This window comes from Zonotrichia leucophrys, chromosome 12 (assembly GCF_028769735.1).
Source record: "Zonotrichia leucophrys gambelii isolate GWCS_2022_RI chromosome 12, RI_Zleu_2.0, whole genome shotgun sequence".
NCBI classification, from domain to species: domain Eukaryota; kingdom Metazoa; phylum Chordata; class Aves; order Passeriformes; family Passerellidae; genus Zonotrichia; species Zonotrichia leucophrys.
In genome coordinates, this window is record NC_088182.1 from 8,650,460 (window position 1) to 8,668,135 (window position 17,676).

A 17,676-nucleotide genomic window follows, 5' to 3' on the forward strand; every position below is an offset into this window, starting at 1 on the left:
AGTTTTAGCACCAGAGGCAAACAGAACTCTCTTTTGGCAGACCACTCCTTTCAATTAAAAACTGAGTTTCTAAACAAGAACTGAGTCCTTTTCTAGAATCATTCACTTAAAATGCATGCAAAATCATCACCTTTACCTAGACCTGACAGCTAGCTACCATCAGAGAGAAACCGACTCTAATTCACATGTTTTCCAACCACTATAATTTGTTTTAAAATTTATAAATCAGACTTCTACTATTTTTCAACACAAAGTAACATTCAGGCCCAGGTTTTTGCAGCTATCTGCCAAAACACACAGCACAGCACAGCAAGAGCACTCGAGCACAGAGGAGCACCTCACTGAGGGCCTGACCTTGCAAAGACCTCACAAGCCTTCAGACACCACTTCTCAGCTCACCACTGGAGCCAGGATGGGAAGAACCTGGGAATTAACATTCTTATCTTCAAACCACAGCCTGCTCAGGAATGTCTGTTCAAAGGCTGCAATAAAATGCTTCACAAAAGCCAGATATCTTGCTGTGAATTCCAGTACTTCCAGTACCAGCACTTCACTTGACAAAACAGAAGAATGATCTCCACTGAGCTCTGTCAAATAAGTCAAGAGGAAGAAATGCAGAACTGACTGGGAGAAGCTTTTCAATCTGGTACAATTGAGAGTTCAGGGAACCTTTCTTGAAATTTTCTGATACAAATCAGTTACCTATCTATATTTCATTTTTTTTCCAAGCTGTTTGGCAGGACAGCATTCCCTAACCTAGACAATTTTTAAATTATCAATTCTTACTATAGGTAGTTCTAGATTAAGAACAGAAAAATTGCATCCCAACTCAACTGCAGCTGTGCTCAAACACATCCACACAGACAGAGAAGTCACGTATGCCACAAGAACTTGGAGAACTTCTTTACACCCAAAAGAAGTTCCATCGGTTCTTCCAGCAGATCTTTAGCTTTGAAGGAAAAAGATTAGGGTTTGGTATCTTCTTATTTGTTTTGAGTTTTGTTTGTTTACTCTAATTTCAATATTCACAAGATGAGAGCTTAAAGAGTTTTGAAACATGTCACGGGACCTGAATACTGTGATGGAATATTGTTGTTTAGAGTTTTGGATGGAAACATCTGAGAAGTGTTGTGTTGTCTTAATGGATGAGGAAAGTTCAGCTCCACCATCACAAAGAATAATTTGTAAAAAACTCTGAAACAGTGGGAGAAAAGAGTCACTGGAGGAGACCAAATGCTAAAGCACATGGCCTGCTAATTTAACTACCCTCTCATATCCTCCCATTAAAGTTAGAGGTACATTTTGATAATTCTTTTTAATGTTTTCCAGTCATCCAAGCAGCTGATGTTTTTGTCCTGGATCTTAGTTTCTCTTGTTTCAAATTTCCCTTTTGTCCCACTCTGCAAAGTTGCTCTCAGATCATTTCCTGGACCCTCCACTTTTACCATTCACCTCTATTTCAGATAACAAGGCTTTCCCTTTCTAAACTCCATCACACATAACCTATTTACCTTCACTTAATAGATTTTCCACATAGGCCTAACTTTGCAGAACCTGTCATTTCTGGATTTTAAGTCTTAAAAGTCCATTGCCTCCTCTACTAAAGCTGCCTCATTTGAAAGGTAAATGAGAAGGCAACAAATCCTTTTCCTGCCTTAACACATTCTGTTCCCCCATGGTTAAGAGCAGCTTGTTATAGGTGGCTGCAAAATGAACTCTTCCTTCTTTTTAAACCTTTCACAAAATTTTTTCTCTGTGATTTCTATCAAAACTATGGTTGGATCACAATGACCCCAAGCTACTCTGATGACCAGTACCAACTCAACTCCCTGTGTTCCCATGGGTCTTTGTCTAATTTTAGATCTTGGATGTCTCTGGTGCAGGAGACACCTCTGTATTGCATTTTTTCAGCACATCACAGAGCAGGTTTCTAGGTCATGATAAAAGTTCCTACGTGCTACTGCAGATTTAACAGAATAATTCCACAAGGCAATAATAGGAATAATTCCACAAGGCAGCCAGGCTGCATCTGTTGAATTATGACTGATTTGCCCCAATCCACCTGCAGCAGAGGCAGCAGTCACAGTGGGCTCTCAGAGCACACAAATCAACATCCTTGCAGGGTTTTGCTCACGAGGTTCATCAAGCAGAGAGTTGATTTGATTTGGGGAGGAGGGAGGAAGTGGAAGCAGCATTAAGCCCTTGAATTCTCGAAACACTTAACAAGGAAAAAATTTTAAAGTCACAAAAATCTATCCTCAAATCATATCGTTCACTTTTTATCCTCTTTGCCCAGTATGGAAATCTCAAGTAATGAGTTTGTCCCCTGTAGATGTTAATCACTGCTGCTTCCCCCCTGTTCCCAAACACACTCACACTTCTGCTTTTTCCCACACAAACTAAAAAGAAAGAATTGTCCTAAAAAGCAGAGGAAAACACACAGTAAGTCCAGTGTCTGACCAAGGAACACTCCTCAGTGACACAGAAAACCATCACATGAGAAGCAGCATCTGGTAGTGCTTTTAGAGGAATATAAATAATGAGACACATAGCACTTCAATGCTGAATTTATAAGGTTGGTATGTGCCTTGGCTTTCTCCAAATCAAAGGAGGAACAAATAAAAACACATAAAACCGGAACAAGTCACAGGACTGAAGGGAAAGATTCAGTATCTGCCAACTTCTTCCATTTCTATATAAATTGATCCTGTTGATGTTAAAAGTCAAATTTTACAAGAGAAAACTTAAGGGTGAATAAGTACACATTCATGTTACATTTGAAGTCACAGTTTCTCTTTACAGCTAGGCAAATTCTTTTATTTCTTCACCACAATATATAAAAATATCACAATTCTGAATATATTCTTCTAATGACATTTTTTATTCATATATGAAGAGTGAAAATTACCTGCAGGCTATTATTCAACAAGTCAAAGTCACTATATCGCCTCACAATCTGTAAAATAAAACACAAAGTTCAGGAAACAAATTACTTTTTCCATTAGAATTTTACTCCTCAAAATTCCATCAGAGAAAATTAATTCCCATTTACGATCATCTTCTTTTGCAATTTTTTGTACAAATGCCTAACTGCTGGATTTATGACACATTGCCAGAGAGCAAAAAGGGGTCTTTAATCACAACTTGATCTGACAGAAAATGCATTTCTAAAAATTATCTTAAAACAGTACTTGTGAGCAAAGCTGTCTGCAAAAAAGGCATTTTTGCCATATTAGATGGAAAAACTTTTCACACTCGTCTTTATTACTTCTTGGTTTCATTGGTCTCATAAAAGCAGAGCTGTGATTTTAGCACTGAAAAGGCAAACTGGAATTTCAGATTTTAAAACTATGGTTGTACCAACACACAGTAGAAACACATGACAGGCATTTTTCCTGGAATATTCAGAAGAGCAGCAGACAACATTGCCTTCTGTAGCTGGCAGCAATACTGTTTTTCTCTTAGTTTTGACCAAAAGAATTCAAGCACTTCATGTTCTCAATTTCAAATCAACATTTCTGTTTCCAGCTCAAATTTTAAAAGCTAGGAATAGGCAATTTTCAAACTTTTCCTAAAAAAAGAATCCTGGTCACATGAACTACAACTTAAGAAATTACCTGCCAGCTGTTTTCTGTTGAAACTCCTCTCTGGACACGGATTATGTATTCCTAATAAAAGGAAAAATCATTAGAAATGAGAACTAATGAGCTGAATTAAATTATAAGGTACTTCTTCAAATAAGACAAATTCAAATGCAGAAAATTCAGATCCAGCACCTTGGGGAAGGTCAGAGCTGGGTTTACTCAGACCATCCCTAACAGTTGCTCCGCTCTGCTTTCCCAGCATAGGAGACAAGGAGAGATCCAGGAGCTTGCACACCTGTGGAGCACTGCAGTGGTTTAATTTAATTTAGTTACAGAAAAAGACAGCAAACTGAAGATGCCACAAACCAAGACACATAACTGTTAAATTAGAACTGAAGTGTCTATTTTCAGAAAGTCAGCCTGACATGGTCCCTCGATATTCTTTCCTCTTAACCATTTGAAATCACAATTTTGGTATCTTCCTGCAAAACAAGAACCCAAATCCTCATAACTAGTAACATAAATCCACAGAGCTGATAACATTGAATCAGTGTAGTTATCTTTGAAAACTGTGTAACAGAAATCAATTAATGGGACACCTGGAAACCCATATTCACCAGTGACTTGGTTTTACTTGTTTTGTGACCATTGCTGCATTTTGGGAAGAGGCTACTTCACATACAGACAAAAAATTGCAGCAACTGCTTATTCATCAAGTCTCAAAGGAACATTGGCTGTTCCTCTGAAAAACCACACCAGTGATGATTCACCATGTGCAGTCATTCATCTTTTCTAGGATTTTGGAAGCAGCTGAGTTATTGCTCAATCCCTTGTAGCACTTGCTCTTATCCAGTGATGGTCATTTTCTATTGAGCACCAAGAGAGGCAGAACACAAATTCATTAAACAGCCATCAAAGCATCTTATTGCACACAACCACTCTGGTCAACACAGCTCTTCTGGAGACCCCCGTGATAAACAACTTGGGACACAGATCTTCTCACAGTAAGATTATATTTAAAAAATATATATATATTTGGGCCACAACTATTTTTCCCCACACTTACTTGAGCATTTTCCTATCCCATCCATATCTGCTTTTGTGGTCTAATGCACCAATGAAGTTTCTTTTTTATGTCACAGGGTTTGCAGGTGGAAAGAGAAGAGCAAACACAGTCCAGGTGTGGCCATTAGCTCTGTCTGTAAGGAAGAGCCAAGTCCCCACCACAGGCTCTCCATCAGCACTGACCATAATGAATTACTGTCCAACTCAGCACTGCCCTGTCAATACAACTAAGGAAAAAGCCTAAATGGTCTTCTGAGTTGGTTGAGGGCCTTTTCCCCCAAAGCTGGTAATGAGATTGAAAGTCAAAGAACAGCAATAGCAGAAAGGCCAGGATAAGAAATGCAATCCCATTCCCAGTATCTGCCATGGCTACACATAATCAGCAGAGCACAGGATGCTGAGTTCCAGTGAGCAGCTGACACTTCCTATTGCCTTCATGTGGCAACAAGCTTGTCCTGGGATTACAATTAGCACCACTGATATATGCTTCCCATAGGACCAGAGAAGAGCTTTCAACTCTTCAAGTCCAAATGCACAAAAGCCTTTATTTCTCTGCCAAATTCTAGTTTAGTTAGGGAAAAAAATTGAATTACAACAATCTTCTTCTGAGACAACCTGATAGTGGGACTGAGACTGTGCCCATAGGAAATAAATGAAAGCATAAGGAAAACAGAGGCACACTCAGGATCATTTCTGTTTAGCAGCATCATCAAATGTAGGAAAACAGGGTGGAAAAAAGAAAAAGCTAGTAATTACCAGAGTTCACTCCTGCAAACAATTTTAGGCATGCATCAGCAACCAGGCTCAGGGAGTCTATGTTAGCTACACTCACGTAGAAATTCCCATGGCATCTTTCACTCCTACATGAATAGCTCAGAATTTTTCCTATGACTCAGTTTACCAAATAACTTCAAAGGAGCCCTAACAGCTGCTGGTTGGGAAAGAAAGGTCTCAGCTTGCAGCAGAGAGATGACCTGCTGCTCTGTTTGCCCATGGGCAGCAAGGTCACTGTCAGCAGCAGCCTCCAACAGCACAGGCCACAGAACCACTCCTAAAACACAAACCACACCTCCACAGAACCATTCCTAAAACACAAACCACACCTCCAAAAAACCACTCCTAAAACACAAACCACACCTCCACAGAACCATTCCTAAAACACAAACCACACCTCCACAAAACCACTCCTAAAACACAAACCACACCTCCAAAAAACCATTCCAAAAACAGCTTCCCTGGCTCCCTCCACACAGGTATGGTTTGTAGATCCACTGCTCTTCCTATCAGTACTGCCAAACCACTTCATGACACAACCTTGAAATTCCTGCAGCAGCTCAAAATACTCCTTAAAAGAAGCCAAGCAAAGCAGTTTTACCTATGGGATCATTTCCTGGCTGCTTCAATTAGTCAAAAAAAGCTGAAATGGGTGCTGGGAAGAGGATGTCAGGAGCAGGGAAAGATGTGTGACCCCTGTTGCACACTGTCATTTCCTAAAATCTCTTCCTAGTACTACAGAGCTCTGGATAGAGTTTCTGAAAAGGAATATTTTCCAAATAACCACATGGATCAGTGACAACCACACTGCATTTCTCCAACCCTTTGCTGATAACATTTCACACTCACTGCGTGGGATTAATGTTGTCCTGAACTTACCCATTTTCAGGCAGAGCCAAGATTTACGTGGTTTGGTTTTTTGGGTTTCTTCCTCCCCAAAATTCATCACGATTAGTCCCTGGTGCTCCAGCACTTATTAAAACACTATCAACAGCAACTCAGAGCTACTCAGCAAAATTTTGTTAACATTCCTGGGTGAAAATTGCAAAGCAAAGCACTCCAAATGTTTACCAATTGCTCTTTATCACCATTCCTGGTTTTTGAAACAGGAAGCAAACAGGAAAGAAGGCTTTTGCAGAGACAAAATAGGAAAACAAAAGTGGTGAGTTAAGAGATTCTTATAATAAAATGTAGAGTCTCAACAATATTGGGAAATACATTCTGTTTTCCCAAGCAAATAGTCTAAATTTCCAGCTCAGGATAGTCAGTCTTTTTCCACAGATTTCTGCTTTACATCTGTTTAATCAACGGGCTTGAAAAGCCAACCATTATAAAGATCCAGGTCACCTTCAGGTCACATCAACTAAAAGTTTGAAAGGGCTTTATTTTATAAGCATTAAAGAGAGGAAAGCCTAATTAAGCATGAATACAATCCCTGCTTAAATAGGCTGGATTGAAACAATTTCTAGTAAGAAGCTCTTTTAAATGTTTATTTAGAAAATCTCCCATGTGAAAAGCAGCAACAACATCAGGAGAGCTGCTCAGCCTCAGAGGCCTCTCTGTTACAGGGCCCAGCACTTATTTGCTATTGCTCAAGTGCCATTGAGCCCATCTGAGGCAGGAGCAGCAGCAGTGGTTGGTGTTTCTCCACTTTTAAACAATTCAGGTGTGTGTGTCTGCTGCACCATTCACACTCTGTACCCTCTGTAGTAATGAGTCAGCCATTCAAGAAGTGAAAGCTATGAACTAGGACAACTGCAGGGAAAAAATAGGACACACATCTACATGGAATGAAACTTAGTGAACATGAAAAGCTTTGGAGAGAGATGAGAAATCACAGATTTTCAGCGCTCTGCATTACTGTGACCTTCACCAGAAAGGCAAATTACTCACTGTTTTTCAGGAAATACTCAGTAGCCAACAAAAATATTCTAATTGGGGTTTACTAAAGTACAATATGGAAACTAATATTTTGACTACAATGTTGACAGGACCTACAAATGCAATACTAATTTAGTAAGATCACCAGTGGAAACCATAAGTTTGGAATATTTAAAATTAAGTGTGATGAAAGAGCCATCTTTTGTAAGCTCAGGCTGGAGAAGAGGTGGGAGGTAATCGAGTTTACTGACTAAATCCAGGGGAGGAACTGCATTTCTGAAACCTCAAACAAGTGAACTAAGACAGTTCCCTGTGTAATGCCATGTCTATAAGTAACTTCATGTTTGTTTTTGTCCAAAGTGAATAAAGCCTTGAAAAGACTGAATTCCTTGTAAAGCAGATGTACAAAATCTTTTACAAGCTTTTAAACTAAACCCTACAGTCCTAGAAATATGTGGCTCCATTTTTCCATTTGGAACAATAAAGGAAAAATATAAATGCTTTTTCAATGTTTTTCTAATCTAGCAGCCATGAGTGTCAACATTCATCATTGCTTAAAGAAAACTAAAAACCCTGAAAGATTGTTAGGAGAGGGATTTATTTCAGCTGTTCATTTCCAAATGCCTTTAAGACAACAATGTACTGAATCAAAGCTGGCTGTTTCACTATTTCAATTTCAAAATATGAAACACAAGAAAAAGGAAAATTACTTCAGAAAAGAATTGAGAAATGTTCAGAAGAACATGTACAATTCACCAGTAGTTTTAGTGCTGAACAGACTTGCAGGTACAGTTCTTAATAAGGAAAATGTCAGATTTTCATGGAAGAAAATAGCATCCTATTTTAAGGCTTAGAAAGAAACCACTGTTAAATGGTGAACACACAGATGAAATATTGCAATATGAGGCAAGTTAAACAGCCAAAATTTATTAAAGCTTTAGTGAAATTGCCTCTGTTGTCAGAACACAACATTTGGCATCAAGATGAGACACTTGCAAATGGCTTAGTATATTGGATGTAATCCTGCTCCTATTGAAGTCAAGGAATGCAACAAAACTTCATTTTCTGCAGAAGGGTTGGTACCCAGACCTACAAAGGGACTGACTCACGGCTGTGGAAAGGTGCCCAACACGCCCCTGGGGTCACACAGTTACTCTCCCTGATGCACTGCTGGTGGCTGAAGCATACAAAGGAGACAAAATGAAACTGACTGGGCTTGCTCTTGTAGTTTCAAATCCCTTAGGTGAGGTGCCACTGGAAGGCACCTGTAATGTGTATTTCTTTTTGGCTTTCAAAATGAAAAGGACTCCATAAACACCACGCTATAGAATTAATTGTATTTAAGTGCACATTCCAACAAAACTCAGACTGTTTGTAACACACTTAACCAGGGAAACAACTTTTGCAAACATAGAAAGGGATCATTTTCCTCCTCCAATTATGATTGGAAATAAATACACGGAAAGAAAACCTCAGTGAAGAATTTCTTTGTTGCAATGCAAAACCACGGAGGTTATGTTCCAGCTCAGATGAACTAAGTCCAGTAAGAACTCCTGAGCTCTCTGACTTGCACGAAGCTTGCTGAGCCTGTGAGCCTATCAGATAATTTGGCACTTGGCTCCCTAACAATCTAAAAACCCATTTATGGGGTTGACATACTCTTACTAAGCAAAAAGTGCAAATCCTCAAAAGTCCATTTTCAATAGTAGCTTAACCCCTTCTGAGGTTTCTGGAGAATTCAGGTAAGAACATAGTGGTCTCAGGTTTTGTTTTCAGTTTTGTTTCTTTTAGTTTCACCTTCAGCCTCAGGAAACAGAAACTCAGCCTCTGCCAAGTACAGCCCTTGACTCAATGCTATGAAGTTTACACTTACCCAGTCTGTTGTACTAAATTTAAATTAACAGAAACTGCTTAGAACAATACACAAGCAAACTATTCATTAGACACAAGCTTTGGTCTTCTGTGTGATACTTCACCATGTCTACAGAGCTTTTCCTGAAATTCTTCACCTTTTCCTTAGCTGTTTTTTCAGAAGACTGGCTATTTTCAGCACCAACAGAAGGTTTACATAATTAGTAGTTCAGTTGCCATGTTAAAGTTGCACCTAAACTCAGCCTAAGCCATCTTCATATGAGTGCTTTTAGAAGCTATGATCTACAGGAAAAAAATTACAAACCCAAGTTTAAAACAACTCTTTCAACACTAAGCAACATTTTAAAATCTTAGTATATAATGCTGACAAGAGAATAAAAAAAAATTCATGGCTGCCTTTGCTTTAGAACAGGCCTAGTTCTCCAAACATTAGTTTGGGATAAAGGATTTTATAGATCTGCATCTTTTGAAGATACCACTTTAGGTGGAATGAAGAACAAAACTGAAAAGCATTCATTTAATGACAATCTATTTTCTTCTAGCTATAATTTAACAAAGTAAAATACAGTTTTGAGGCCCCACACAAACACTTCAACCCTTATTTCTTAAAAGGGCTTCATTTACACACTTCTTGAGAGACAAGGATTTATTTCTGCAGCTTATTTTGAATCAGGAAAGTTCAAATCAGGGACAGCATCACCCACCAATAAACAAGCTATTCACGCACCAGGGACATAAGATGAAGTATCTGAAATGACAGAATAGGCCACTTACATCAAATAAGAAACCAAGTCTCTGCTAATGGCTTCCTGTATTTTGTTATCCCACACTGGCTCTGTATAAACCATCTGTGCTGCACACACTTCAAGCCATCTTTCAGCTATCAACGGGCTTCTGCAGTAAAACAAACAATTACTAATAGATGTATCTTAGAGACAGATTTTAACTCAAAAGGCACGGTGCTCCAGCATTCTGTTATTAAGAAAAGATCAGAAGAAAACAGCAGAGAATTTTCCTACACAACTGTTAGTAACAGAATACAGAGATGAAAGACAGGGCTATCGCACTCCCTCACACAAGATGACACAAGGAGAGTCTGGATTGCAAAAGTTCTTCCAAGTGATCATTCTAAAAGAATCTTGTGACTTTTCCTTTTCCAACCAGAACCATGCAAACCAAAGGAAAGAACACAAAACGCTATTGTCATTTGCACTAAGGAAAAGGCATAATAAGGAAACAAGCTACTAATGAAACATAATCTGGTCTGCTGGGGAGTATTAGGAGTTACACAACTTCTCACAGGACTTGGCACACCCATCCTTCAGCTATTGAATCAGGTAAAAAGCATCACACTTGCCAGGAAATAAACCTCTTTAGTCTTACTTATAAGAAGAGGAGTTGCACCAATTGAGAGCCACAGCCTGTTGGATTCACAAGTCCTCTTAGACAATTTCTCATAGTTAACTTCTGTTCAGAGAAAGACTGGAACGTCAAGAAATGTGAGCTCCTCAGACAAAAAATAAACCACTTCTTAGTGTGAATTATTTATATGAAGAGTATGTAATAAGACAGTCTGTAAATTAGTGTATACCCCATGGTGAACATGCAGTTATTGTTGTTCAGGTTAAGGGTATGCAACAGATGCAGGAACCAGGAAGCAATCCACAATGCAGGCATCAGAGCTGGGTAAGGGACATAAGGAAACCCTCTCTCCATTTAAAGCAAGCTTCCCACTGGAGTACCTGCTGCTGAGCTACCTCTGGCCTCCTCTCCAGCATCCCTGCTCTCAGCTCATTACAGCCAGTTCTCTGATTCATGCTACTGCTTGGTCATACTATAATGAAACCCGGTTTTCAAAGTGGAAAATAACTGCAGACAGGACATTGTAGAATTTGCATTATTGCTGCATGCTCAAAGACAGTTCTTATGGAAGCACTGTGCATGTGTCCTAGGCATCCCAAAGAATTAATCCGTGACACCCAAGTCACGGCAGGGTTTGTTCTGCTGAGTGCCACCGCTCCCCGAGCTGGGGCTGCGGGGTCCCTGCGGTTCGCAGCCGCCGCTCGGCCCCACGGCAGGACCCGGAGGCGAACGCAGCCCGTTCACGTGTAACTCCATCACCGCCACCCGAACGCGGCGGGCAGAGCCCATCTCTGCTCCGCGGGCTGCACACCCCGGGGGCAGCAGGAATCACAGGAACGCACAGGCCCGCTCGGAGCGGCCGCGGGGCAGCCGAACCCCGCAGCGGCCGCCCCCGCAGAGCCCCCGGTCCTTCCCGGGGGTGCTGCCGGCTGTCCCCGGGAGCCCCGCGGGCAGAGAGGGGCCGAAGGAGCCGAGGCACCGCCGCTCCCCACCGCGGGGCTCCGGGGCGCTGGGACCCGCGCCGCCTCCCGCCCCGCTCCCGCTCGCCCCCAGCGCACCCCGCAGTGCCCCGCCGCAGCCGCCGCCTCCCGCCACCCCCGGCCCCGCAGCCGCGGGCTCGGCTCAGGCCCCCGCCCAGCCCCGCTCCCGCCGTGTCCCGGCCGGCCCCGCGCACCCCGAGCACCCCCCGGCGCCCCCCGTTACCGGCTCCCTCCATTCCCTCCCCCGCCCCGGCCGCTCCCGCCTGCCCCCGCGGCCCGGCCTGCCCCGCTCACCGTGTGCGAGTGCAGGCTCTGGCTCGCCTCGATCTGCGCTGTCAGCGGCACCGTGTCGTCCAGCAGCACCTTGCCGGCCGGCGGCTTCTCCATGAAAGCCATAGCGGAGCTGGGAGCGGAGAACCGGCGCCGCCAACCCGCTTCCCGGGGCAGCTCCCGGCGCGGCCGCCGCTGTCAACACGGCAGCGCCGCCGCCGCCGCGGGGCCTTAGCGCCGCCGCTGCCACCGCCCGCCGCAAGGGGGCGCCGCGGCCGCCGCTCCGCGCGGGTCCCGCCCCGGGAGCGCGGGACAGGGAGAGACGGGGGACAAGGAGGGATAGGGGACACGGAGAGACGGGGACACGGAGAGACGGGGGACAGGGAGAGATGGGGACAGGGAGAGAGGGGGGAAACACGGAGATGGGGGACACGGCGGGGATGGGGAACAGGACGGGATGGGGGACACGAGGAGGTTCGTCTCCGCGGGGAAAGGGGCTGGAGGGGAAGCCATGAGTGTAGTCGAGTCACCCCGCCACCCAAGCCTCCCGTGCCTGACAGCAGCAACAGCAGCTGCAGCCCCGGGGGAATCAGCCCCGAGACACGGCTGGTCCTCCCAAAGAGACCAGGAAAATTATTAGGGCACTTGCTGCTCTTCACCTCTCAGGGGGCTTTGTGTTAATAAAATAATCAGAATATACTGTATATTTTACTCAATTCCTAGAATTTAAGGTTTGGAGTTGATCTTTTGTGGGGTTTTGGTTTCTGGTTTGGTTGTTTGTCAAACACAATTTAAAGTTATTAACAATTGAATTCCTCAACATGACTGACTGCAGCAGCATAAGAAACTTTCTATTTGAATACTGCTTAGTGCTTGAGAACCTACAAGTTGGGCACCTGTCTGCATTTCCTCTTTTTACACCATACACAGGAATTACTCTCACTTAAGATGCTGTAAGACTGCAGAGCTGGGGTTTGTCATACACCTGGAGCAGGTGTCATGAGCAGATTCATCTCTCTGTCTTGCAGCTCCATGATGAGAGGAAAATGGGCTGTGTTGCTGTGGTTCAGCAGCCAGGCTGGAAGGCCAACCCCAACTCCCCAAACTACTGCTCCTGCAGTGACCCAGGAGGTCAGGCCCAGATCTGATTCATTTTGTTAATAGGCCTTAACAAGACAACTTCCACTTGGGAGAGGCAGGGGAAGGAGGGGCCTGCTTGGATGAAGTGCTTTGTCCAGCAAAACCAGTGACAGGCAGTGACCTGAGGCAGAAGGAAAGGAAACTTGAAGTGAAACAGTTCCTACACACAAGAGATAAGGAAACCTCTTCCTAATTACTGCTTCCAGGTTGCACACAGGCCAAACTCCAAGCTTTGGAAGGAGAAGGTATGGAGTCAAACACCTGACACATCACCCCTCCCTCTGCTCCAGTGACTAACACCTGGGGTTAGAGTGCAGCACACTCTGGCAGGGCAGCTGTTTTACCAGCAGCTTTTCACCACAGGCTGAGGAGAAACTCTCTTTTCTTAGCAGACAACTCCTGAGGTTATTTGCAGTCAAGGAAAGTTTCAAATGCATTTCTGCTGCAGAGAAGACAGGGGGATAACAGACACTTTGCCAGGAAGTTATATGAGCCACCAACTGACTCCTGATGGCCTCAATCCTTCCTAAAAGAAGTTCCTTAGTGTATAACAATCTTATGCCAGTACTAAAATAATTTAACCCAGATGATTTACTAATGAATTTGCCAGAAGTCTACTCTACCAAGGTACTTTTAGTGGACAAAGAGAAATCCATGTTCACACATTTAAGCAAAGAGAGAGAAGCCATACAGTTAGTACTCAAATCATCTGCCCTTGTTTGTCTTGCCCTCAGGAGCACAAATACAGTCAGTACAAGTTGTGACAATACATTTTTTTAAAGCCTTCTTCACTCTCTTTCTGGGAGGCACGTTTCAGAAGAAGCACCAGCTGGAGCTGCCATGCAGATTACAACACATCTTGCAGTACATGAGTGTCAGCACCTCCACTTCTGTTTCTTTTGAACACAGCACTGTCCCCTCCCCAGTGCTTGTTGGCAGTACAGCTGCTTTGTACAGAAGGAACAAGTTTTAACTGAACTTTGCTGGTGTGGACTGCAATTTTACCAGGAAGAACAGCCTCAGTGTGAGCCCCACCAGTCCAAACTTCCCACTGTGGCAGCACAAAGGCTTCTCTGAATGTGCCACTTTGTCACAGCAAGTGCCTGGTTCACCTTGGCAGAGAAACCCACCATGGTGAAAAAAGGAAAAGCTCTAATTTCAATGCAGTTCTAGTAAGGTTAAGTTTGTGCACTTTCAGACATTTTGAAAGGCTTTTGTTGCAAATTTACTGGTTTTGTGATTTCACATAAAAAGAGACTCAAAACTAAGTGTACATTGGTTCTGGCCTTTATGCTGAAGTTGCACATGATGAACAGCTCTAACTCTCTGGCACCATGACTTTCACCATCCCTTCCATAACAGTTTTCCCACTTTCTCTGACCTGACATGATACAGAAATGTGTGCAACAGAACCCTTCAGTCGTTGCACTTCTGCTGCAGCTGTGACTTCTTCACCAACATACAAAGGAGCTGGAAAACGAATCTCCTGGGAGAGAAATATACATCCTTGACCAGGCATTTTGGTGCCCAGAACTGCAGAAATAAGTCCATTGATCAGAACTCCATGGACAACGGTTCTCCCAAACCTAGACTTCTTTGCAAACTCTTCATTTAGATGCAAAGGATTTGTGTCACCTGTCAAATAAGAAAAAGTAACTACATCATTCTGTGTAAAAGCCTTGCTAAGTTCAGCTTTGTCTCCAACTTTTACGTGTAAGTTCTGAAATGCAGGATGTCCAAGCAGTGAGTTGATAAACATTGGCTTTGTCAAGGCTCTTTGTTGGAAAATCCCTCCAGAAATTCCACACCTGAAGGGCCACAACATTTCCAGGAACTTCTCCTGCATGCAGCTGAACCATCAATTGCCTTCAGTCCAAGACTAATTCTCTACTGTTGCCAGATAACGCAAGCAGAAACGGAGATGTCTGGTTTGGGGAAAGAAAAAACAAACAAAACTGAACAACTAAAGCCTTAAAAAAACCCACCATCAAGTGCTCTCAAAGTTAAAAATACTTCAATTTTCCTTTCACATGATAGATTAAAAACTTAGAGTTATGCCTGAGCAGACTTTTGTCTAGCCATGGCTTCAGAAACAAAGAATTCTCAGAACTCATTTTATTAAGCAGCATCCTCTGGAAAAAAACAAGCTCTGGAAATGCATGTTAAACGAGGTCAGTTGACAATAATCATTAGAAAGGCAGAAAGCGAACTAGGGAAAATAAAACCTGGACCAAGATGTGGGTCATGAACAGCACTTGCCAGAAATTATTTTCTTGCAGATTATTAATCACATCAGTACTTGTCACTGGAGTGAAATCGTGAAGTTATGAGACAGCCACTACTGTCACATTGTACAAGACTCATTTTAAGATGAGAACTGCTCAACCAGGGGCCCACAGACCTGCACTGAAAGGCACATCATTCCCAAAGCAAGGCAGTTTGGCATCTAGGCCATCTTTCTATGAGCAGGCAATAGGCTGAGGCAGCCTGCCAAGCTTGGAGCCAGAGCTGACACGTGGGGGAAGGCACCCAGCCCCACAGGGCTTTACCTGCAGCACCCGGAAGGCACACCTCCTGTTCTGGTAGAAGCCCAGCAAGGTGAGAGCACTCCACAGCTTGACAAGGCCACTAGATAAAAAGAAAACAAAACATATTAATGAAATTTGAGGTTTTCTGTTTTCCTGCAGCATAGACATCTCAAATAGAAAGTATGTTATGCAAAATGTAACAAACCCTTAACAGTTCAACAGTTGGTAATTTCACTAAAGAATTCTAGCAGCAAAACTGCATCTTGAAGGATTACTGCAGTGGCTGCAGTCTCTTGTCTTTGACACAGACTTATGTACTGCAACCTCAAGTTCACTTTACCAGAACTGTTCTTGTTCTCAGTGTGCATTTAAGTCCATTCTTCACCCAAATCACTTGCAGTTGTCATCACCATTTAGAGTAACCATTCTCATCTTTACTACAGAAAGAGATTTAAAGTCACTACCTCAGCAATGCTTACTTCCTGTCTTAAAGCCATTAAAATCATTTAATGTGGTTTAAAGCAGGAATAATGTACTGATGCACAAAGTTACGAAGACTCAGTAATTATTTTCTGCATGCTGTATGCAAATATCTGCAGGCTAGGCTTAATTCTTCACAAGCCATTCTTAGTTTAAGAGTTCTATTTTCTTGCAAAAAATATTTTCATGACATGGAAGCACAGACTGCACCTTACCTGCTAATGACTCTTAATATGGCAGACAGAGTTTTTTCCTCGTATGTTAAGACGTCAACAGGCAAAGCTGCTCCAACCTATGAAAACAAATGTTACTTAGTAACTATCACCCTATGTTCTTATCGTGGTTTATAAGCAACTGATTTCACCCCCAGCATGTAACATCATTAAAGGTGTTATAGTTACACTCAAATCTCATACAAGTGTTTCAGTCACATGACTGGATATTAAACAGCACCCTTCCTCTCGGAGTTCTTTAGAAACCACTTTTATTTCCACATTACAGCCAAGAGGTGATGTGACCTGCCTAAAGTCAGCCAGCAATAGAGTAAACAGAGCAAAACCAGTGCTGTGGGCTTTCCCATCCAAAAGCTGTTCCCTTCCCACAATTCCTTTTAAAGCCTCTGTCCAGCAAAAGCATCAATACCACAAATTCTAAAAACAAGTACCAAAGAGCGGTCTGAGCTGGAAGGGACCTTACAGAGTTCCCCCAGCTCCAGCCCGGCTGCCGGGTCAGCGGTCCCTTCCACTGGAGCAGGCTGCTCCGAGCCCGGTCCAACCCGACCCTGAGCGCTGCCAGGGATGGCTGCGGGCACCGAACCGAACCGCACAGCTCCACTGGCAGCGAGTCGGGAGAGCGGCTGCTAACCGGGCACCGGCGGGTCAAACCCGGCCCATCCACCCCTGGGCTGTTCCGGGACAGCACCCCGCTCCCGCAAGGCTCTCCCGGCCCGGGCCGGAGCCGCAGTCCCGGTACCGGTCCCACCTCTCCGTGCAGCTCCCTCAGCGCCGTCACCACGAGCTGCTTGAACTGCGCGGCGTTCGGCCGGGCCCCGCCGTCGGGCAGCTCCCTGCGGGAAGGAGAGCACAGGGGTCAGGAGGGGCCAGGAGAGCTCTGAGGGGGGCTCGGGGATCCCGGCTTGGGGGTCCCAGTTCTGCGGTCCCGGTTCGGGGGTGCTGCTCACAGGCGCACGCGCAGATAGTGATGCTCGGCCGCGCTCCGCAGCACGCGCCGCTCGAACGCGGCCGCCGCCATTCCCGGCCCCGCCAGACCGCGAGCGCCGCCCGCCCGCCCCTTCTACGGCAGCCGCGCGGGGTCACTGTCGCCATGGCAACCGCGCAGCGCCTCCGGTGTCGCCGTGGCCCGGCCCAGGCCCGCAGCCGCGCCCGTGGCACCAAACGCAGCCCTGCGGAAGGGAGGAGAGCCAGAGCAGTGTCTTGAGGCTGAGACGAATCTCTGGGAAGCGGCGGGAACAGACCAAGCTTTAACTTCGCGAAGGCAAACACGGAGCGCCGCAGCACAAACACACCCCTGCAGGCGGGCACGGAAACGCGGCTGCGCTGGGCCTCCGAGCTAAGGGGCTGTTCCCGAGACAACTTCGGGGAAAGTTTACAGACACTGAGGAGACTCTGCTGCCCCAGACTCAGATTTGCAGGGACACACAGCTGAAAGGAATTGGAAAGTGCACAGAACGATCCTGACAGCCTGTCTGCACTCACCAGTCAACAGCTAATTGAGATGATA

The 17,676-nt window shown here is 44.3% G+C and overlaps 3 protein-coding genes across 11 annotated transcripts in view; all 3 read right to left on the reverse strand.

Moving 5' to 3' along the window:
- The window catches only part of PXK (PX domain containing serine/threonine kinase like), a 32,327-nt gene extending 20,319 nt beyond the window's left edge, over window positions 1-12,008 (reverse strand). For 8 of the 9 annotated variants that reach the window (XM_064724488.1, XM_064724487.1, XM_064724490.1 and 5 more), the window contains exons 1-3: window positions 11,813-12,008; window positions 3,618-3,668; window positions 2,909-2,956 (exon numbers count right to left, since the gene is read on the reverse strand). In XM_064724488.1, coding sequence (XP_064580558.1) covers window positions 2,909-2,956; window positions 3,618-3,668; window positions 11,813-11,914 — 201 coding nt within the window. In that variant the 5' untranslated portion in view covers window positions 11,915-12,008. Of the gene's footprint in view, window positions 1-2,908; window positions 2,957-3,617; window positions 3,669-9,950; window positions 10,038-11,812 lie in introns of those variants that run through there. The other variant, XM_064724496.1, reaches the window with a different exon arrangement.
- A 1,493-nt stretch (window positions 12,009-13,501) lies between these two features.
- Window positions 13,502-17,244, reverse strand: RPP14 (ribonuclease P/MRP subunit p14). Its single transcript, XM_064723859.1, has 5 exons — window positions 17,117-17,244; window positions 16,918-17,002; window positions 16,152-16,228; window positions 15,478-15,556; window positions 13,502-14,853 (listed from the first exon to the last, which is right to left on the reverse strand). The coding sequence occupies exons 1-5, from the start codon at window positions 17,185-17,187 to the stop codon at window positions 14,797-14,799; spliced, it is 369 nt and encodes a 122-aa protein (XP_064579929.1). The 5' UTR covers window positions 17,188-17,244; the 3' UTR covers window positions 13,502-14,796.
- HTD2 (hydroxyacyl-thioester dehydratase type 2) lies at window positions 14,247-14,774 on the reverse strand. Its single transcript, XM_064723858.1, has one exon. It carries the CDS (start codon window positions 14,772-14,774, stop codon window positions 14,247-14,249), a length of 528 nt encoding a protein of 175 aa, XP_064579928.1.
- Window positions 17,245-17,676: the final 432 nt, after the last annotated feature.